Genomic DNA, 24172 nt, shown 5'->3' with positions numbered 1-24172 from the left:
CACTAGATGGCAATGTCTGCTTACTCTAGAAATGTCACCTGTCTACCACTAGAGGGCAATGTCTGCTTACTCTAGAAATGTCACCTGTCTACCACTAGATGCAATGTCTGCTTACTCTAGAACTGTCACCTGTCTACCACTAGATGTAAAGTCTGCTTACTCTAGAAATGTCAGCTGCCTACCACTAGATACAATGTCTGCTTATTCTAGAACTGTTATCTGTCTACCACTAGATGCAATGTCTGCTTACTCTAGAACTGTCACCTGTCTACCACTAGATACAATGTCTGCTTACTCTAGAACTGTCACCTGTCTACCACTAGATGGCAATGTCTGCTTACTCTAGAAATGTCACCTGTCTACCACTAGATGGCAATGTCTGCTTACTCTAGAAATGTCACCTGTCTACCACTAGATGCAATGTCTGCTTACTCTAGAACTGTCACCTGTCTACCACTAGATGTAAAGTCTGCTTACTCTAGAAATGTCAGCTGCCTACCACTAGATACAATGTCTGCTTACTCTAGAACTGTCACCAGTCTACCACTAGATACAATGTCTGCTTACTCTAGAACTGTCACCTGTCTACCACTAGATACAATGTCTGCTTACTCTAGAACTGTCACCTGTCTACCACTAGATGGCTATGTCTGCTTACTCTAGAAATGTCACCTGTCTAACACTAGATGGCAATGTCTGCTTACTCTAGAAATGTCACCTGTCTACCACTAGATTCAATGTCTGCTTACTCTAGAACTGTCACCTGTCTACCACTAGATGTAAAGTCTGCTTACTCTAGAAATGTCAGCTGCCTACCACTAGATGCAATGTCTGCTTACTCTAGAACTGTCACCTGTCTACCACTAGATACAATGTCTGCTTACTCTAGAACTGTCACCTGTCTACCACTAGATGCAATGTCTGCTTACTCTAGAACTGTCACCTGTCTACCACTAGATGTAAAGTATGCTTACTCTAGAAATGTCAGCTAACTACCACTAGATGGCAAAGTCTGCTTACTCTAGAAATGTCACCTGTCTACCACTAGATGCAATGTCTGCTTACTCTAGAACTGTCACCTGTCTACCACTAGTTGTAAAGTCTGCTTACTCTAGAAATGTCAGCTGCCTACCACTAGATGCAATGTCTGCTTACTCTAGAACTGTCACCTGTCTACCACTAGATGTAAAGTCTGCTTACTCTAGAAATGTCAGCTGCCTACCACTAGATGCAATGTCTGCTTACTCTAGAAATGTCACCTGTCTACCACTAGATACAATGTCTGCTTACTCTAGAACTGTCACCTGTCTACCACTAGATGCAATGTCTGCTTACTCTAGAACTGTCACCTGTCTACCACTAGATGTAAAGTCTGCTTACTCTAGAAATGTCAGCTGCCTACCACTAGATGGCAAAGTCTGCTTACTCTAGAAATGTCACCTGTCTACCACTAGATGCAATGTGTGCTTACTCTAGAACTGTCACCTGTCTACCACTAGTTGTAAAGTCTGCTTACTCTAGAAATGTCAGCTGCCTACCACTAGATGCAATGTCTGCTTACTCTAGAACTGTCATCTGTCTACCACTAGATGCAATGTCTGCTTACTCTAGAACTGTCACCTGTCTACCACTAGATACAATGTCTGCTTACTCTAGAACTGTCACCTGTCTACCACTAGATGGCAATGTCTGCTTACTCTATAAATGTCACCTGTCTACCACTAGATGGCAATGTCTGCTTACTCTAGAACTGTCACCTGTCTACCACTAGATGCAATGTCTGCTTACTCTAGAACTGTCACCTGTCTACCACTTGATGTAAAGTCTGCTTACTCTAGAAATGTCAGCTGCCTACCACTAGATGCAATGTCTGCTTACTCTAGAACTGTCACCTGTCTACCACTAGATACAATGTCTGCTTACTCTAGAACTGTCACCTGTCTACCACTAGATGCAATGTCTGCTTACTCTGGAACTGTCACCTGTCTACCACTAGATGTAAAGTCTGCTTACTCTAGAAATGTCAGCTGCCTACCACTAGATGCAATGTCTGCTTACTCTAGAACTGTCACCTGTCTACCACTAGATACAATGTCTGCTTACTCTAGAACTGTCTCCTATTTACCACTAGATAAAATGTCAGCTTACTCTAGAACTGTCACCTGTCTACCACTAGATACAATGTCTGCTTACTCTAGAACTTTCACCTGTCTACCACTAGATGTAAAGTCTGCTAACTCTAGAACTGTCACCTGTCTACCACAAGATACAATGTACAATGTCTGCATACTCTAGAACTGTCACCTGTCTATCACTAGATGCAATGTCTGCTTACTCTAGAAATGTCACCTGTCTACCACTAGATGCAATGTCTGCTTACTCTAGAAATGTCACCTGTCTACCACTAGATGCAATGTCTGCTTACTCTAGAACTGTCAGCTGTCTACCTCTAGATGTAAAGTCTGCTTACTCTAGAAATGTCAGCTGCCTACCACTAGATGGCAATGTCTGCTTACTCTAGAAATGTCACCTGTCTACCACTAGATGCAATGTCTGCTTACTCTAGAACTATCACCTGTCTACCACTAGATGTAAAGTCTGCTTACTCTAGAAATGTCAGCTGCCTACCACTAGATGCAATGTCTGCTTACTCTATAACTGTCACCTGTCTACCACTAGATACAATGCCTGGTTACTCTAGAACTGTCATCTGTCTACCACTAGATGCAATGTCTGCTTACTCTAGAACTGTCGTCTGTCTACCACTAGATACAATGTCTGCTTACTCTAGAACTGTCACCTGTCTACCACTAGATGGCAATGTCTGCTTACTCTAGAAATGTCACCTGTCTACCACTAGATGGCAATGTCTGCTTACTCTAGAAATGTCACCTGTCTACCACTAGATGCAATGTCTGCTTACTCTAGAACTGTCACCTGTCTACCACTAGATGTAAAGTCTGCTTACTCTAGAAATGTCAGCTGCCTACCACTAGATGCAATGTCTGCTTACTCTAGAACTGTCACCTGTCTACCACTAGATACAATGTCTGCTTACTCTAGAACTGTCACCTGTCTACCACTAGATGGCAATGTCTGCTTACTCTAGAAATGTCACGTGTCTAACACTAGATGGCAATGTCTGCTTACTCTAGAAATGTCACCTGTCTACCACTAGATTCAATGTCTGCTTACTCTTGAACTGTCACCTGTCTCCCACTAGATTTAAAGTCTGCTTACTCTAGAAATGTCAGCTGCCTACCACTAGATGCAATGTCTGCTTACTCTAGAACTGTCACCTGTCTACCACTCGATACAATGTCTGATTACTCTAGAACTGTCACCTGTCTACCACTAGATGCAATGTCTGCTTACTCTAGAACTGTCACCTGTCTACCACTAGATGTAAAGTCTGCTTACTCTAGAAATGTCAGCTGCCTACCACTAGATGGCAATGTCTGCTTACTCTAGAACTGTCACCTGTCTACCACTAGATACAATGTCTGCTTACTCTAGAACTGTCACCTGTCTACCACTAGATGTAAAGTCTGCTTACTCTAGAAATGTCAGCTGCCTACCACTAGATGCAAAGTCTGCTTACTCTAGATCTGTCACCTGTCTACCACTAGATACAATGTCTGCTTACTCTAGAACTGTCATCTGTCTACCACTAGATGCAATGTCTGCTTACTCTAGAACTGTCACCTGTCTACCACTAGATACAATGTCTGCTTACTCTAGAACTGTCTCCTATTTACCACTAGATAAAATGTCAGCTTACTCTAGAACTGTCACCTGTCTACCACTAGATACAATGTCTGCTTACTCTAGAACTGTCACCTGTCTACCACTAGATGTAAAGTCTGCTAACTCTAGAACTGTCACCTGTCTACCACAAGATACAATGTACAATGTCTGCTTACTCTAGAACTGTCACCTGTCTATCACTAGATGCAATGTCTGCTTATTCTAGAAATGTCACCTGTCTACCACTAGATGCAATGTCTGCTTACTCTAGAACTGTCACCTGTCTACCACTAGATGCAATGTCTGCTTACTCTAGAACTGTCACCTGTCTACCACTAGATGTAAAGTCTGCTTATTCTAGAAATGTCAGCTGCCTACCACTAGATGGCAATGTCTGCTTACTCTAGAAATGTCATCTGTCTACCACTAGATGCAATGTCTGCTTACTCTAGAACTGTCACCTGTCTACCACTAGATACAATGTCTGCTTACTCTAGAAATGTCAGCTGCCTACCACTAGATGGCAATGTCTGCTTACTCTAGAAATGTCACCTGTCTACCACTAGATGCAATGTCTGCTTACTCTAGAACTGTCACCTGTCTACCACTAGATGTAAAGTCTGCTTACTCTATAAATGTCAGCTGAGTACCACTAGATGCAATGTCTGCTTACTCTAGAACTGTCACCTGTCTACCACTAGATGTAAAGTCTGCTTACTCTAGAAATGTCAGCTGCCTACCACTAGATGCAATGTCTGTTTACTCTAGAACTGTCACCTGTCTACCACTAGATGCAATGTCTGCTTACTCTAGAACTGTCACCTGTCTACCACTAGATGTAATGTCTGCTTAGAAAGCTGTAGGAGAAAATCTCCAGCTCACTGTTGGCAGATCTTCAGTGCAGGCTGCGCCCGGATCTCCGTGACGGCACACGGTGGAAGAAACAGAAGAAAAAGCAGTGGTCCAGCGCAAGGGGGTTATAAAAGGAAAGACGGTTCCAATTTTATTTAAAAATTTTATTTTAACAATTATATGTCTCAGATGCAAAGGTGGTCAGCTGTATTCAATGATGCTTACGCATTTCGGACGAATACAAAGTCCTTACTCATGGCTTATTGACCCTGGACAACTCACTTTACCCTTTCATGTTTTCCTCCAGTGAGACTAAGATGACTTGGCTGCGTCACAGAGGTTTTTTCAGATGTGACTCGAACCCCTTTAAGATATGTTCTTATGTTAAGCCCATTAAAAGGTTTGACGACACCGAAGATGCCAAAACTTTTCCAATAAGCACATACATCAATTGCAACAGTGAGTCATTGATATATATCATTGAGTGCACTGAGTGCAGTTTGATGTATGTCGGATGCGCTAGCAAAAAATTTAAAACAAGCATTTTAGAGCATCTTGGCTATATTAGAAATCCCAACATTATCAACATCTCCAATGCTGCCAAACATTTTGTCATACATCACAATAGGTCAGTGATAACATTTAAGTCCTTTGCTATAGAGAGGGTAAATAATCCGGCCCGAGGGGGCAATTTGAGACATAAATTGTTAGACAGAGAGGCTTTCTGGATATATGGGCTTAAAACTAGTTTTCCCCAGGGCCTCAACCTTAGGAAAGCGTTAATGTTCCACTATTGATTGCAGGTAGGCGAGAAATCCTGCAATATTGGTTTTGAACGTTGGGAGATTTTCGCATACATGGGGTAAATAGATAAAAATGGGGATTTATTACTTACAGGTAGTTTTTCCATATGTGCCCCCCCCCCCCATTATTAGATGTCGGCTAACTTATAATGTTTTCTGAAAACGCACTTTCACTGGTCAAAAGTCATAGTCATCTGTTTAAGGATAATGTTCTGTTCCAATATTATAGCCACCACAAATACCAATGTTTGTTCCAGCCAGTTTAATGGTTTTAATGTTGACAATTTCTTGATCTACAATCACGTATTTTTTTAGCCTTTTTCTTTGTTATTAGCCTTTCTTTTTCATGTGAGTATGTATTTATTCTGATGTTTACATCCGGTCATTACGGATATATATTAATTCATCCATAATAACATTAGATCATTCAAAACTGTGACTATCACGATATACAAATATATACTTTTTCTCATAATTCAGTTAAATTTACTTACTTGACGTCGTGGTATACACCCTTCTGTATCTTGGGTGTTGGTGCGGCGCTACGGGGCTGATTTGCGCTCGAGCGTACTCCTGCTCGACCGCACCCTGCTGCACTTGTGAATGACCGGATATAAACCTCAGTATGGCATTATTCTGTTGACAATAAGCCATGAGTAAGGACTATGTAGTCGTCCAAAACGCGTAGGCATCATTGAATACAGCTGACCACCTTTGCATCTGAGACATATAATTTTTTTAATACATTTTTTAAATAAAATTGGAACCGTGTATCCTTTTAAAACCCCTTGCGTTGGATCACTGCTTTTCTTTCTGTAATGTCTGCTTACTCTAGAACGGTCTGCTGTCTACCACTAGATACAATGTCTAGTTAGTCAAGAACTGTCACCTGTCTACCACTAGATGGTAATATCTGTTTACTCTAAAACTGTCTCCTGTCTATCACTAGATGCAGTCTGCTTAGTCTAGAACTGTCTCCTGTCTACCAGTAGATGGCAATGTTTTCTAACTCTAAATCTGTCACCTGTCTACCACTAGATGCAAAGTCTGCTTAGTCTAGAACTGTCCCTTGTCTACCAGTAGATGGCAATGTTTTCTAACTCTAGATTTGTCACCTGTCTACCATTAGATGCAATGTCTGCTTAGTCTAGAACTTTCACCTGTATACCACTAGATGGCAATGTCTGTGTACTCTAGAACTGTCCCCTGTCTACCACTAGATGGCAATGTCTGCTTAATCTAGAACTGTCTCCTGTCTAAAGGCAATGTTTGCTTACTCTAGAATTGTCACCTGTCGACCACTAGATATAATATCTGCTTACTCTAGAACTGTCAGCTATCTACCACCAGATACAATGTCTGTTTACGCTAGAACTGTCACCTGTCTATCACTATATGCAATGTCTGCTTAGTCTAGAACTGTCACCTGTATTCCACTAAATGGCAATGTCCGCTTACTGTATAACTGTCTCCTGTCTGCCATTAGATTGCCATGTATGCTTAGTCTAGAACCGTCATCTGTTTACCACTTGATGAAATGTCTGCTTACTCTAGAACTGTTACCTGTCTACCACTAGATACAATGTCTGTTTACTCTAGAACTGTCACCTGTCTAACACTGGATGGCAATGTCTGTTTACTCTAGAACTGTCACCTATCTACCACTAGATGCAACGTCTGCTTAGTCTAGAACTGTCACCTGTATACCACTAGATGCAATGTCTGCTTAGTCTAGAACTGTCTTCTGTGTACCAGTAGATGGCAATGTTTTCTAAGTCTAGAGCTGTCACCTGTCTACCGCTAGATGCAATGTTTGCGTAGTCTAGAACGTTCACCTGTATACCACTACATGGCACTTTCTGCATAGTCTAGAACTTTCACCTGTATACCACTAGATACAATATCTGCTTACTCTAGAACTGTCAGCTGTCTACCACTAGATGTCAATGTCTGCTTAATCTAGAACTGTCTCCTGTCTAAAGGCCATGTCTGCTTACTCTAGAACTGTCTCCTGTCTAAAGGCAATGTGTGCTTACTCCAGAACTGTCATCTGTCTACCACTAGATACAATATTTGCTTACTCTAGAACTGTCAGCTGTCTACCACCAGATTCAATGTCTGTTTACTCTAGTATTGTCACCTGTTTACCACTAGATGGCAATGTCTCTTTACTCTAGACCTGTGCCCTGTCTATCGCTAGATGCAATGTCTGCTTAGTCTAGATCTGTCATCTGTATACCACTAAATGGCAATGTCTGCTTACTCTAGAACTGTCACCTGTCTACCACTAGATGAAATGTCTGATTACTCTAGAACTGTCACCTGTCTACCAATAGATGTAATGTCTGCTTACTCTAGAAATGTCAGCTGTCTACCACTAGATGGCAATTTCAGCTTACTCTAGAACCCTCTCCTGTCTGTCACTAGATGCAATGTCTGCTTAGTCTAGAACTGTCACCTGTCTACCACTAAATGGCAATGTCCGCTTACTCTTGAACTGTCTCCTGTATTCCATTAGAACGCAATGTGTGCTTAGTCTAGAACTGTCATATGTTTACCACTAGATTAAATGTCTGCTTACTCTAGAACTGAATCTTGTCTGCCATTAAATTGCCATGTCTGCTTAGTCTAGAACTGTCATCTGTTTACCACTTGATGAAATGTCTGATTACTCTAGATCTGTCACCTGTCTTCCACTAGATGTAATGTCTATTTACTCTAGAACTCTCAGCTGTCTATCACTAGATGGCAGTGTCTACTTCCTCTATAAATGTCGGCTGTCTACCACTAGATGGCAATGTCTGCTTACTCTAGAACTGTCAGCTGTCTACCACTAGATACAATGTCTGTTTAATCTAGAACAGTGACCCTTCTACCACTAGATGGGGAGGTCTTTTTACTCTAGAACCGTCTCCTGTCTGTCACTAGATGCAATGTCTGCTTAGTGTAGAACCGTCACCTGTATACCAAATGGCTGTCTGCTTACTCTAGAACTTTCACCTGTATACCACTAGATGGCAATGTCCGCTTACTCTAGAACTGTCTTCTGTCTACCATTAGAACGCAATGTGGGCTTAGTCTATAACTGTCATTTGTTTGCCACTAGATGAAATATCTGCTTACTCTAGAACTGTCTCCTGTCTGCCATTAGATTGCCATGTCTGCTTAGTCTAGAACTGTCACCTGTATACCACTAGATAGCAATGTCTGCTTATTCTAGAACTGTCACCTGTCTATAACTGGATGGCAATATCTGCTTAGTCTAGAACTGTCAGATTTCTGAGGAACGCCATCACTGCGGATTCACACAAGGCAGTGTAGTGCAGCTTTTTATTGTAGACGTTGGTAGCAGTATGACTAAGGAGGAGGAATGATGTTATCTGTGGGATTTCTGGATTTATATTAAAATATTGTTTGGGTATGGTCATATGTGGCATATTTTTTTCAGAAATTTCTGGGACTGTCCCATAGTCACAGAAATTGGGATTTCTGGGATTTGTAAAAAGAAACAATAAACCGCACCTGCTGCAGAAATATCCCAATTCAGGTGAAAGAAACAGATTATAAATACAGAAATGTCTGCAGCACATCTTCCACATTTCACCTGCTACCACAGCCACCAATGGGGCAACCCAGTGCCAGCATGACGAGCAGCCCAACAACTTCACTTCTGTCAGTCTAAGACCCCTGATCTCCAAGCTACATCCTACCAAAAGAACAGCATCAGCGACCGCTGCAAAGTCATACACACAGGGCCGCCATCGGAAATATTTGGGCCCCTGAACTCCATGTTATGTTCATTAACTTCTATCTTGTACCCTATTGCATACGATTGGTTAGTGCCCCTATAGGTGGGCTCTTGTCACAATATGATATCTGTGGTAATGTGCCTCTGCATAGGGACAGTATGTAAGGATGCTTAGGTGATATATGGCCCTCGCTAGAATGTCACGGCAAAGATGGCCTTGCTACGCGAGCCAATATGGCATCTGAGCCGTACATCACAATGCCTAGTATCAGTGCAAAGATTGTAACCAACATAAAATGAATGCAATACACAGCGGACTGACCCCTCTGTAACGCCACCTGTGGGGACAGCAGTTAATAGCACACAGTTAAAGGCACAGTGCACCCGTATATATGTCTCAACATAATGACAATGACAAAATATAATAGCATGTAAGCTTGCATTGTGTGACAACAGGAGATCCCAGCCCCTTCCTGCCCCTATTGATGCATTTGACTATATATCTATATATACATATATTTTTTATATATATATATATATATATATATACACATATATATATATATACAACAATCTACTTCCTGCCGCAGGAGATAAAGTGTAACAAACAATATGGTGGCCGGCAGGTTACTATACAGGAAAATGTTAAATTGAGGGTGGGGGTAGAATCTCATCATCCTGTAGTAGGTCTGGCCTTCCTAATGACGGGATCAGAGGCAGCGCCTGCCAAAGTGATATTTATCTGATGTTCAGGACGACGTCTTCCAGGCCTAAAGTCTGTCTAGTAAATGATGAAATGGTAAAAGGGCAAGGAAGCCGCAGACTAAGACAACCAGATCATAATCACTACATTCCACATCTGGAACTGGAAGACGTATTCATCATTCACCCCACAAGCCTGAGCACAGGATCCTATGGAGGCCACTGCGAAGCATTCTTATAAATTCTATACCAAAGAGCGAAAAGCATGGAGGAGGGGCAAGGAGCCATAAGGGGTAGACATTGTGATCCGACAAAAGGATGTTCAAATATTAGTTAAGTGAGGTGGACTCGTGCTATTTCAGATGTATCAATGACATGGTATCCGATGGGCCCACGGCGGGTTTGGAATTGCTGTGCGGCAGCGAAGGCGTCAGTAAGTGAGAGGACATGGCTATGTGGCTGCTACTCAGGAGTTGCAAGTGAGTCCATTAGCCATGGATACTTGCTGCCCAGCCAGTGGCTGACCCAGTATTCAGCTTGGTGCAGGCGGCAGGGTCCGGCATAATGGCTGCTCCACAGGACTGGTGGTCCCATGTTGTGGTTCCAGGTCAGAGCGAGTCGCACACAATCCAGGACTCTTCTATGGACTGCAACATTGCCCTCCAACTACAGACATATAAAGCTGCACTGCCACCTGGTTTCTGCCTGTATCAGAAAAATTAAAAAAGTAACATTTTTCTGATACAGAGCTCAAAATCCTCTGCATAGAGATAGAGTTGCATGTTAAAATTCTGCTACCTGCAGACACCACTAGAGGGAGATAATGAGCTTGCTGCATACTGTTATATATTACATTTATCAGTATGTAGTGAGCTCCCCTAGTGGTGGCTGCAGGCAGCAGAATGTTATCATGTAATTCTATGGGAGCTGTATATATCTGTATGTAGTGAGCTCCATCTAGTTGTGGCTGCACGCAGCAGAATGTTATTATGTACCTCTATGGGAGGTATACATATCTGTATGTAGTGAGCTCCCCCTAGTGGTGACTGCAGGCAGCAGAATGTTATCATGTAACTCTATGGGAGCTGTATAAATCTGTAAGTAGTGAGCTCCCCCTACTGGTGACTGCAGGCAGCAGAATTTTATCATGTAACTCTATGAGAGGTGTATATATCTGTATGTAGTGACCTCCCTTTAGTGGTGGCTGCAGGCAGACAGAATTTTATCATGTAACTCTATGGGATAGAGTTATATATCTGTATATAATGAGCTCCACCTAGTGGTGGCTGCAGGCAGGCAGAACGTTATCATGAACATAAAATATGCTTGTTCATCACAGAAGTACACAAACAAAAATTATTAATACTTTATATAATTAAAATATTATATTGAATCAAAAGGTTTCTTCAAGACAACCACTATCGTAAATAAATAATTTAATTCATTTTAACCAGCAATATGTAATTCTTGGGTATACAATTCTATGGGTATACATGCTTTTTAGCCTTTCCCCACACATTCCTTTAAACATTAAAGAACAATTTTTTCATTTTTTTCTTAGTCACTATACACATGACACTGACCTAATGCGATTTACCAGTTACTACCGACAATACAAATCTCCGGATAATAAGACTTCCTAAGTGTCAATCAGACCTCATACTTGGAACAAAAAACAATTCTACCAGCTATTAGAATAATGAAAGAATAAGAATGCTAAGTTTAATAACATTAGGAATCTCTTTCAAACATAAACAAACCATAATACTCACCATTACGAAGTAATCCAAGTTTTGAAACCAGACGTCAGTAGGTTACAACGAACCAAGGTTTGCGTTCCACTACTGATTGTTCCTGAAACGCAATCAACACAAAAAAACACATGTTACCCGGGATATTTAAACACAGCATTCACAGTCAGTAACCACACCTCAAGCCATGAATAAGAACGCAGGCAGCGTTCGAAACGCGTAGGCTATTTACCTTTATTTCTACAATCTCAGCATTCCAGGACATTATCATAACTTTGCTACCGATCCTAATTTTAAATGGATAGAATTAAAACTTAGAAATAGTTTCTTTTTAACAACAACAGCGCTGGATCCACCCCCCTTTTTTCTTCAACAAGCAGTCAGTTAGTCGTGTGCCGTCACGAGGACCCGTGCGCAGAGGACCATTCAGCACAGATCCGTTTATAAGGTGAGCTGGAGGCATCTTTCTCTTTTCCTTGTTTGTTATCATGTAACTCTATGGGAGCTGTATATATCTGTATATAATGAGCTCCACCTAGTTGTGGCTGCAGGCAGGCAGCACGTTATTATGTAACTCTATGGGAGCTGTATATATCTGTATGTAGTGAGCTCGCCCTAGTGGTGGCTGCAGGCAGACAGAATTTTATCATGTAACTATGTCTGTGCAGAGGATTTAGATCCCAACAAGAAAAGTTTTTCCTTTTTCCTCCTGCTTGTATCCGGTCCCCACATAAATGGACATGATGAGAAAACCCTTTAAGGAATTTTCTTTTCAGTTGCTCTTACCTTGCAGGGTCGACATTATAGGATATATTGGTGGGGACCGAGCACTGTGCTCAATATTCATATCGGCTTATAGACTATAATGGGGTGACCTGGCATTCCCTGCTTAGAGACGGACTGATGATAGCTGGAGGGGCACAGAGCATGTAAATCCCAGAGGTTGGACCCCACTGATCATATATTTATGGGATAACCTATTTTTAAATTATGCCATAAATGTAAGAGGTGGGAAACCCTTAAACTTGAGTGTTGTTATAAAGGCAGAACCCAACTTAAAGAGGCTCTGTCACCAGATTTTGCAACCCCTATCTGCTATTGCAGCAGATCGGCGCTGCAATGTAGATTACAGTAACGTTTTTATTTTAAAAAAACGAGCATTTTTGGCCAAGTTATGACCATTTTTGTAGTTATGCAAATGAGGCTTGCAAAAGTCCAAGTGGGTGTGTTTAAAAGTAAAAGTCCAAGTGGGCGTGTATTAGGTGCGTACATCGGGGCGTTTTTAATACTTTTACTAGCTGGGCGCTGTGAAGAGAAGTAACATCCTCTTCTCTTCAGAACGCCCAGCTTCTGACAGTGCAGATCTGTGACGTCACTCACAGGTCCTGCATCGTGACGGCCACATCGGCACCAGAGGCTACAGTTGATTCTGCAGCAGCATCAGCGTTTGCAGGTAAGATCGACTTACCTGCAAACGCTGATGCTGCTGCAGAATCAACTGTAGCCTCTGGTGCCGTCACGATGCAGGACCTGTGAGTGACGTCACAGATCTGCACTGCCAGAAGCTGGGCGTTCTGAAGAGAAGAGGATGTTACTTCTCATCAGAGCGCCCAGCTAGTAAAAGTATTAAAAACGCCCCGATGTACGCACATAATACACGCCCACTTGGACTTTTACTTTTAAACACACCCACTTGGATTTGTGCAAGCCTCATTTGCATAACTACAAAAATGGTCATAACTTGGCCAAAAATGCTCGTTTTTTAAAAATAAAAACGTTACTGTAATCTACATTGCAGCGCCGATCTGCTGCAATAGCAGATAGGGGTTGCAAAATCTGGTGACAGAGCCTCTTTAAGGAGGAGAAGAGGGTGGTGATTTCAGTAAACAGGATACAGATTTGGGATTATCTCCCGGCGGTGGAGGAACAGGACACATCCAGGCTGAACTTCCACTGCAGAGTAACTTCTGACAACAGCTCCCTGACAGAGGAAATCTTCCAGATATGAAGGTAAGATCCCAGGTTTATCATCTTACTCCTGACATACAAGGTATTTTTGGGCACCAGATAATTCAGTAGCATTACCTGCAGTCCTATGTAAAACAGATAAAACATTATGACATCACCATGAGTTGAGCCCAGTGACATGTTCAGCTCTACTACAACTTATTTAATACTGTTGCGTCAATGGCTTATTAATTGTAAATTGTGAACATATTAAAGGCTAACTCTTGTGATGAACCTGCAGTCCTATGTAAAACTCCTAAAACATTCTGATCATGTACATTAATTGGGAATCGGACTTATGTGAGTAAATGCGCAATGTCACTTTATGTCTAGGACCGGCCTAAGTAATTGATTTATCTGTAATTTAACATCACAATTTCCATGATATCTGCTTGGTGGCTCAGTGATTAGCACTGTTATCTTGCAGCATAGTGGATCAGTGGTTAGCACTGTTATGTTGCAGCATGGTGGCTCAGTGGTTAGCAGTGTTACCTTGCAGCACAGTGGCTCAGTGGTTAGCACTGTTGTCCTGCAGCACGGTGGCTCAGTGGTTAGCACTGTTATCTTGCAGCAGGGTGGCTCAGTGGTTATCATTGTTATCTTGCAGCACGGTGGCTCAGTGGTTAAAACGGTTATCTTGCAGCACAATGGATCAGTAGTTAGCACTGTTATCTCGCAGCATGGTGGATCAGTGGTTAGTATTGTTATTTTGTAGCAGGGTGGCTCAGTGGTTAGCACTGTTATCTTGCAGCACGGTGGCTCATTGGTTAAAACTGTTAGCTTGCAGCACAATGGATCAGTGGTTAGCTCTGTTATATTGCACCATGGTGGATCAGTGTTTAGAACTGTTAGGGTATGTGCACACGAGAACTGTCTTTTACGTCTGAAAAGACAGACTGTTTTCAGGAGAAAACAGCTGCGTCGTTTCAGACGTAAAAGCTCCTCCTCGTATTATGCGAGGCGTCTTCGACGCCCGTAATCTTGAGCTGCTCTTCATTGACTTCAATGAAGAACGGCTCAAATTACGTTGCAAAGAAGTGCCCTGCATATAATGTATATAAGTGTCCTGCACTTCTTTGCCGAGGCAGTTAATTTACGCGTCGTCGTTTGACAGCTGTCAAACGACGACGCGTAAATGACAGGTCGTCTGCACAGTACGTCGGCAAACCCATTCAAATGAATGGGCAGATGTTTGCCGACGTATTGTAGCCCTATTTTCAGAAGTAAAACGAGGCATAATACGCCTCGTTTACGTCTGAAAATAGGTTGTGTGAACCTAGCCTTATCTTGCAGCATGGTGGATCAGTGGTTAGCACTGTTATTTTGCAGCAGGCTGGCTCAGTGGTTAGCTGGGCCCTGGGTTTAAAACCCACAAAAGGCAACATATTCTTGTAGTTTGTACGTTCTCGTGTGTTTCCTCCAGGTTCTCTGGTTTCATTCCACTCTCTCTCAATTAGTTTTTTGTCTTCCTTTGACATCTTCCTCAGTATGTATGGGATAGAGAAAATTAGATTGTGAGCTCCGCTGGAGACAGGGACTGATGGGAGGATTGACAATCTCTGTACAGCGCTGCAGGATATATTGCCACAGTATGAGCAACAAGAAATAAATATTGTGGAATTGTATAAACTGCCGTTTCCTAACATATTCTGAGTATTGAATTAGCTGCCCGTATAAGGGTGAGGTCAAATGTTGCGTTTTTCCCCCTAAAAATCAGGACAAAGCACGACAGAACCACTATTTGCGGACCCTGATAGTGCTCTGATGATACACATTTAAAGCCGGGGGAAATGTAAATTACTTCCCGCTCCCTTGTTCTAAAATACTATCTGTATCCAAGTCAATAAACAGCAGTGTGTTATCTGTTGATGGATTCACAAGTCAGTGACAGGGAATGTAAAACCTCTGCAACCCTGATTCCATATTACCGGGACATTCCTTAACAGGGGTGATTCTCATAACATGACTGTTGCGGAGCTACAACTTCCAATATGCCCTGGCTGCCTGAGGCTATCAGGGTATGCTGGGAGTTGTAGTTCTGCAACAGCGTGAGAGCCACAGGTTGCAGACCAATGATTTAGATCCTAATAGTGATACATGCCTATATCGAGCTAAGAACATTAATGCAAGTCTATAAGTTGTTTTATGGTGCAGTCATTGCTTCTTAGTTATCTGATTCTTGGAAAGTTGGGTGACAACCAACTTTTATGCTATTACAGCTCTTTCCCAGTGTCCTTAGCAGCAAATCTGAGAGGCGAATGCATTACTAATTAATTAGGCAGATTTGCCATTCTGGTCTCTGGGAAAGCTGAGTGATTACCCATGTGTAGCTATAGTTTAGGTCATATTGGTGGTCGACCAATAAGTCCAGCTGTTGTTTCTGAAACAGGACTACAAGATAACCTGGAGTGTAACATATTGTAATTGACATGATGCAGTACTTCTTCCTGGTCTGCAGGTGTTGTTGTTAGACTTCATGTCATACTGTCTTACTACAATACTGCAATAATATACAATAGTGAATGTGCCGTATATTATTTTCTAATTCTATACGGCACATTCACCATCGGGCGACTAATGGTGGGCACTTACATCAGTTTTTCAATCTATTTTTCAACATATAATTTGCCAACCAGAACCCTACTCTGTGCTGATGAGGAGCAACTACTTAGAAACAGTGCTGTCTACGGATGGGTGTCCCTGGTTTGCAGGGGTGTAGTTAGTGGGGGTAACCGGAACATGTTCCCCAGGTGCCGGGTGCCGGGTGCCGGGGGGGGGGGCAAAAGCCACTTCGCCTTGGTGGGATATTTAAAAACAGGGATGGGGACAGTGAACCAAACCTTTGCCCCGGGTGAAGAAATGTGTAGCTTCAGCTCTGCTGGTTTGCCTGGAATGTAAGTCATGTTTTCAGACCCTATAAAGGGTCCGACTTTGACTTACTCACCTATAGGTGGCACTAGAAAGAGAATTTTCTTGCTTCTGTTGGGGAAATGTTTTGCATATTTTTCCCAGGGAGCATTGCACTACCAGCTGGATCTCCACAAGGGAAATCAGTACCTTCTGAGAGTCCGTACATATAGCATCTCACATAGCCAACTTTTTCCCAGAGAGCAATGCCTTAAAGACTCCCTGTCCATCAGTACCACACTAAAGTCAACGTAAATAAAAAAGTTTTCTAAAAAATCCTCTCTGCTCCATTAAAGTCTATGTGGAGAATCCATCACAAAGATCCATGTCCCCCTGTATCAATGTCTAGAGTAATGTATTAAAAGAAGATGAAAATATATGTATATAGTCCAGTACGTCATCTATAGACCTGTCACATGGACAGAACTGTAATGTGGCGGTCACTGTCTACCCAGGAAACCTTCATTCTGTCATTATCTATCGGCCCGGCTGCCTGGTATTTTCACATTCTCGCTGTTTGTTACATTGTTGCTGCTCTTGTAACATTTTACCTTTTCTATAGGTCGTGATTGTCACTTTACTGATTGAATGTTTATTATCTGAATACAGGATGAGATGGGCGCCCAGCTGAGATATTACTGGACATGACACAGGGATGTTCCTCTGATCCCTCTTTTCTCCTCCTCTCCCGCCACTTTTCCTATCATTTTATTTTGGCGTTATTTTGTTCCCGTTTTTCCTGTTTTCAATTATATTTATTTTAGTTGTCTATACTTAGTTATACTCCGTTTTTATTCATCCACTTATTACAGCGGTTCCTTGTCCTGCTGCCATCGCCACCGTCTCCATACATCATATCTAACATCCAACCCCTTCTTAGCTTTTACTCCATCCAGCAAGCAGACAGCGAACGCCACAAGTTTCCTCTTACCTTACGGCTCTATCTCCAGGTACACTATATGGACAGTAGTATGGGGACATCTCCATATTACACCTACAGGAGCTTTTATGACATCCCAATCTAAATCGGCATAGGCATTAATATGGAGTTGTTCCCCCCTTTGCAGATAAAACTGCTTCCTCCCTTCCGGGAAGGTTTTCTACAAGATTTTGGGGTGTCTGTGGGAATTTCTGCCCATTCATCCAGAAGAGCATTTGTGAGGTCAGACACTGATGTTGGGGGAGGGGGCCTGGCTCACAATCACTGTTCTAGTTCTTCCCAAAGGTGTTGGATGGGGTTGGGGGTCAGGGCTCTGCGGCCGTCAAGTTCTTTCACACCAAACTCCCCCAACCATGTCTTTATGGACCTCGTGCACTGGGGCCCAGTCATGAGGAACAGAAAAGGGCCGAACCCCAAACTGTTCCCACAAAGTTGGAAGCTACAACTGTCCAAAATGTCTTGGTATGCTGAAGCATTAACACTTTACTGGAACTAAGGGGCTGACCCCTGAAAAACACCCCATGGCATTATTCCCCCTCCACCAAACTTTACAGATGGCATAATGCAGTCAGGCTGATAACGTTCTCCTGGAATTCACCAAACCCAGACCTGTCCATGGGACTGCCAAATAGAGAAGCGTCACTCCACAGAATACGTTTCCCCCGCTCCAGAGTCCCGTGGCGGTGTCTTTACATCCCTCCATCCAACGCTTGGCATTGTGCCTGGTAATGTAAAGCCCCATGCCATGAAGCTCCCAGGCACAGTTTTTGTGCAGATGTTAATGACAAAGGAGGTTTATACTCTGCAGTTACGGAGTCAGCAGACGGTTTGTGACTTTTCTGCACTACGCTCCTCAGCACTTGCGCCCCCGCTCCGTAACTTTACGTGGTCTGCACTTCGTTGCTGAGTTGCTGCGGTTCCTTCCACTTTACAATAATGTCACTCACAGTCAGGGCCGGCCTTAGTTTGGATGGAGCCCTGTGCGGGACTCTCTATTGCTGTTCTCCACAAATAAAGAAGTAGCCACAAATATACTGTACAAAAAGATATATTTAGACATACCAGCAAGCAAACACACACACACACACACACACACACACACACACACACACACACACACACACACACACACGAGACATGTACACACACACACACACACACACACACACACACACACACACACACACACAAGGCATTTATACATAGACACACAGGAGGCATGTATACATACATACACAAAGGAGGCATGTATATACACACACACACGCACACACACACACACACACACACACACACACACACACACACACACACACACACACACACACGGCATGTATACACACACACACACACACACACACACACACACATACACACACACGGCATGTATACATATATGCACACACATACACAAATAGAAGGCATGTATACATAAACACACACAGGAGGCATGTATACACACACACACACACACACACACACACACATTGTTCCTTGAGACAGGAATAGAGACGGACACACACACACACACACACGCACACATATACACAAACATATATACACACACACACACACACACATATAAATATATATATATATATATATATATATACACACACACACACACACAGCACAGAGTGCAGAGTGCAGATGTTACCTGCAGTCCTATGTAACACCACAGATAACACACAGGGATAGCTCTGAGTACAGATAATGTTATAGTGTTATCTGTAGTCCTATGTAAGACCACAAATAACACACAGTGATATAAACACACACACACACACACACACACACACACATATATATACATACAGACTCACACATAGAAAAATTTACACATACACAGAGAAACATATACACATATAGACACACACATACTGGAACATTTACATACAGACATGTGTACACAGAAAGGAACTTACCATCTCTCCTTGCTGCACAGGTTTCTTGCAGAACGGGCTGTAGGCGGAGCTTCCTGCACTGCTTTTGATCAGGGGACTGTAGAGTGCGCACACTCCTACCGGGGTCATGTTACTTCACCCACTCCCCTTCCCCATTATTGGCCATACCCTTTATCAAACCCCCGTCCCTATAATAAAACTCGGACACTTGGGTTGGATAAATTTGGCCACAGCAGGCATTTTATTTACAAACAAACATAATGAACAACAATTTACAAATAATAATAACAATGGAAGGAGAGTCCTTGGAGCTACAAAAAGTCTGTCACCAAACAGCCCACCTGCATCGTATTTTACTCCCAGCCGTCACCCTACTAGCTCAGGGGCACCGTTATACCTGCAGTTGGCTGACCTAAACCGCAACAACTCCCCGGGACACGACCCAGCAGGAGCCCAAATTGACCAGACTACCAACCATAATAAATTGGAGAGGGACCATACCCCCGATGAATCTCCCCCCCCCACAGTAATTTACCACCAACTCCAAGGACCCCCAATCCGCCATACAACTGCTGCGACATTGCAAAACTGTTCCACAGCATCCTCCGACACCTGCGGGAAAAAGACAAAAACAACGAGCAACAAAGCGAAATACCAAAATTGCCAATCACAGACGAACAAAAACATTTAGGGAGGGAGGGCGGGACAAGCTTTCCTGTGCTGCTAGGTGTAATGGCGGCGTCCTTCCTCTCTACCACCCTTAAGTATCCTAGCCTCGCCCCACGAACCTCCGCCCCCTAACCACCCCTCCTAACTCCTTTACTCCTTCCCTGCCTACATCCCTGATCATGGTGGCCTCCCCCTAGGGCATTCTGCCGGGTCCAGCCTGTACTTGATCAGGGGACTGTAGAGTGCGTACACTCCTACCCGGGGGAATGTTACTTCACCCACTCCCCTTCCCCATTATTGGCCATACCCCTTACCAAGCCCCCGTCCCTATAATAAAACTCAGACACTTGGGTTGGATAAATTTGGCCACAGCAGCCATTTTATTTACAAACAAACATAATGAACAACAATTTACAAATAATAATAACAATGGAAGGGGAGTCCTTGGAGCTACAAAAAGTCTGTCACCAAACAGCCCACCTGCATCGTATTTTACTCCCAGCCGTCACCCTACTGGCTCAGGGGCACCGTTATACCTGCAGTTGGCTGACCTAAACTGCAACCACTCCCCGGGACACCACCCAGCAGGAGCCCAAATTGACCAGACTACCAACCATAATAAATTGGGGAGGGACCATACGCCCGATGAATCCCCCCCCCACAGTAATTTACCACCAACTCCAAGGACCCCCAATCCGCCACACGAACATACTTAGACACCTTTAAGTATGCGAGCCCCCACCCAACAAGAGGGCCCTTTTGATTCCTTCCTGCAAGCGCAGAGTCCACAGGTCAATCCCCACGGCCGTCAGGTGCACACCATCACCCAGCCAATAATTACCCAGGCCATCCTCGAAGTCATAATGATGCACGAAGATCCCCCCGTTTCTTACCACGAAACCCGAAACTGCCCGATTAACCTTGACCCGGGCTTTATTTAAACGAGACACCGACCTGGCATGCCGCCAAACCTTACGCGGGACAATCTCCGACCATACCACCTTAACTCCCGGGAAACTGGACCACAACCTGAGTAGATCATATTTAATATCCCTAATCAATTCCCGGAAAGGACGACTACCCAAATCATTACCCCCGACGTGCAAAACCAAGACATCCGGGGCTCTGTCCATCTGCGCAAACCTATGCACGTCAGGCAACACCCGACTCCACAGCATCCCTCTACTCCCTAGCCACCGCAGAAACGACCTCCTCCCGCCAAAAACCCAACTGCCGCCCATCCGGACGAACATCAATCCACTCCGCCCCCCAATGAACGTACGAATGCCCGACGATACACACCAATCGCCCCGAGGGACCTGGAAAATAAAAACCAACTGATTAAAGCAAAACTATGCACGGATGTGAGCGAAAACAGTGAGGAGGAGAGAAAACGAGAGGGAGGGAGAGAGAAAAAGGAGAAGGGATTACGACTTTAATATCATAGAAACTGAGGGCGCACATACAGCTGGAAACGGCGGGAATCCCATCGACCTATCCGCTTTACTACCTCCTCCCCCAACCCCCATGACACCGCCTCCGTCGCCGCCCCAATACGAAATGAATGGGGGGAAAACAAAGACTCCTCCAATCCCAACTGCCGCAGACACCTACGAAAAACCTGCGTAAACTGGTACCGGGACAGAAAGGACCCGTCCTCGTGACACAACAACTGTCCCCTCAGTACCGGCGAAAACTCTCTGTTCCCCCGAAAAGCATGCGACCAGGCACATCCTGGCCCCCCTGGCCGCCCCCAACACCACTCACTTATCCCGACCCCCCCTAATCCATCTTAGAACGCCGGATCCAGAATTCCACACTCCGATCCGTCAACACCACATCTTCCATCCTCAACCCCCCAGGCCTCCTTGTGCTGGGTGCCACCAGCTCCCCGACCCGCAGGGCCCCAAAAAACGCCCACGAGAACGCCACTCTATATAGAGTCACCTCGAAACTAGATAAAACAAATGTCACCCAACACCCCCCACAACTGTTCCAACAGCATAAAAGACACTGGGCGCCGACAGTCCGGCAACATTCCTATAACCCCTCAGGGCCTGGCCGACTAAAAAACATTTTGTAACATCCCTGTACCCCCGGAGCTTAAAACCAAAAGCCAGGGGTACCACAAAATGATTAACCTTGGACACCGACCAGCCCTCGATAGAGACCTGTCCCAGAAAAACCAACAACGCCACCACCCGATTGTCATCCGTCCTTACCCCATCCAGAACTGCCAGCCAACTTTCCCACTCCCGCCACGCAGAATCATAAGCAGCCCAAGTACCCAGAGCAAGCGAGGCCCGAATCAATCCTCCTGCGGCTCGCAACCCAGCCCCCACAGCCAGTGGGAGCCACCATCCGGAAACGGTCCCACTGCAAGCGAGAAAGAGAATCCGCAATGTCATTCTTGATCCCCGGCACATGAACCGCCACAACCCAAGCGTTCAACGACAGGCAACGTAAAACCAAGTGTCTCAACAGCCGAACGACCAGGGGGGGACGAACGAAGCTGACACATTATTAATAGCCCCCACCACCCCCAAGTTGTCACAATGGAAACGGACCTTGCTGTCCCGAAACCTCTCACTCCAAATTTTCACCGCCACTACTATGAGAAACAGTTCAAGGAAGGCAAGGTTCTTCATCAAACCCAACTCCGCCCACTTCTCCGGCCACCGAGCCGCGCACCATTGTCCCTTGCAGTAAGCCTCAAACCCCTCACCCCCCGCAGCATCTGTAAACAACTTCCACTCCACGCTGTCAACCACCGGGGACATGATCAAGGACTTCCCATTATAACAACGTAAAAACTCAAACCAAACTGCCAAATCCGCCCTAAGCTCTTTAGTCAGACGAATAAAATGATGTGGCGCCCACACTCCAGCCGTCGCTCTCGACAGCCGCCTGCTAAAAATCCGACCCATGGGCATGATCCTACAAGTAAAATTGAGCTTTCCCAACAAGGACTGCAATGCGCGCAACGAGATCTTCCGCAAATGCCTAACCCGATCCACCTCCGCCCGCAAACCCACAAATTTATCCTCCGGGAGCCGACACTCCATCCTCACAGAATCAATGGTGAGTCCCAAAAAGACCAGACAGGAGCTAGGCCCCTCTGTTTTGTCCTGGGCCAAAGGCACCCTGAATCTATTTTCCACCCACTCCATCGTGCTCAACAAAGTAGATCAAACCGAAGAACCAGCCGGACCAACACACAGGAAATGGTCCAAGTAATTTATCACCGACGAGACCCCTGCCACATCGCAAACCACCCACTCCAGGAAGGAACTAAAAGCCTCAAAATAGGCACAGGAAATCGAACACCCCATAGGGAGGCAGGGATCCACAAAATAAGCCCCGTCCCAATAACACCCTAACAGCCGTATGCTATCAGGATGCACGGGGAGGAGGCGAAAAGCTGACTCAATATCAGTTTTCGCCATTAAAGCCCTCACCCCATAACGGCGCACCCACGCAACCGCCGCATCAAACGATGTGTAAACCACCGAGCAAAGTTCCGGAGAAATCCCATCATTAACCGATCGCCCCCGCGGGTAAGATAAATGATGTATGAGCCGAAACTTATTCGGCTCCTTGTTGGGCACCACCCCCATCGGCGACACCACTAGATCCGGTAATGGACAACACTCAAACGGACCCGCCATATGCCCCAATAATTCCACCTGCTTCCACAACTTATCTCCAACTACCCCCGGATACTGCAACGCTGAACGCAAATTACGCAAGGTAAACGGCACCTTGTGTGCAGGGGCAGGGATATGGAAACCAACCCGAAAACCATTCAATAACAAAGTAGCCCTGGACCTATCAGGGAATCTATTTAGAAAGGGCTCCATTTCTTCCCACCTCACCGGCGTCCGGCCCTTGAATAGCGCCCCTGGTCACCCGTCCTTTGCCTTTACGAAAACATTTAACCGCCCCGTGAGAGATCTTCCCGCAGGAGGAGCAGCTATGCTTAAACTTGCAACCCGGTCCGAACTTACACTGGCCCTCGTTAAACTGCCAGCAGAACCCGGATTTTCCTCCTGCCCCACCTGATCCTCCCCCAGAAGGCAAGGAGGAGCCGGCTGACTCGGCCCCACCCCCAGGAAAGGACTGGCCAAAGCGCACCGGAGCCA

General features: G+C 44.5%; 2 protein-coding genes across 2 annotated transcripts in view; one reads left to right on the top strand and one right to left on the bottom strand.

Moving 5' to 3' along the window:
• RIMOC1 (RAB7A interacting MON1-CCZ1 complex subunit 1) overlaps positions 1-24172 on the bottom strand; it is a 48279-nt gene that overhangs the window by 14446 nt on the left and 9661 nt on the right. The window contains exon 2 of the mRNA XM_075842393.1: positions 11625-11706. The gene's annotated coding sequence lies outside the window, so the exon portion shown is untranslated. The remainder of the gene's footprint in view (positions 1-11624; positions 11707-24172) is intronic.
• The window catches only part of C7 (complement C7), a 70767-nt gene continuing 60079 nt past the window's right edge, over positions 13485-24172 (top strand). The window contains exon 1 of the mRNA XM_075842375.1: positions 13485-13613. Within this exon, the coding sequence (XP_075698490.1) occupies positions 13608-13613 (6 nt within the window). The 5' untranslated portion in view covers positions 13485-13607. The remainder of the gene's footprint in view (positions 13614-24172) is intronic.

This window comes from Rhinoderma darwinii, chromosome 1, assembly GCF_050947455.1.
Source record: "Rhinoderma darwinii isolate aRhiDar2 chromosome 1, aRhiDar2.hap1, whole genome shotgun sequence".
In the NCBI taxonomy this organism is placed as follows: Eukaryota; Metazoa; Chordata; class Amphibia; order Anura; family Rhinodermatidae; genus Rhinoderma; species Rhinoderma darwinii.
Note: the sequence above shows the minus strand (reverse complement) of the source record. Positions and strands in the feature narration are given on the sequence as shown.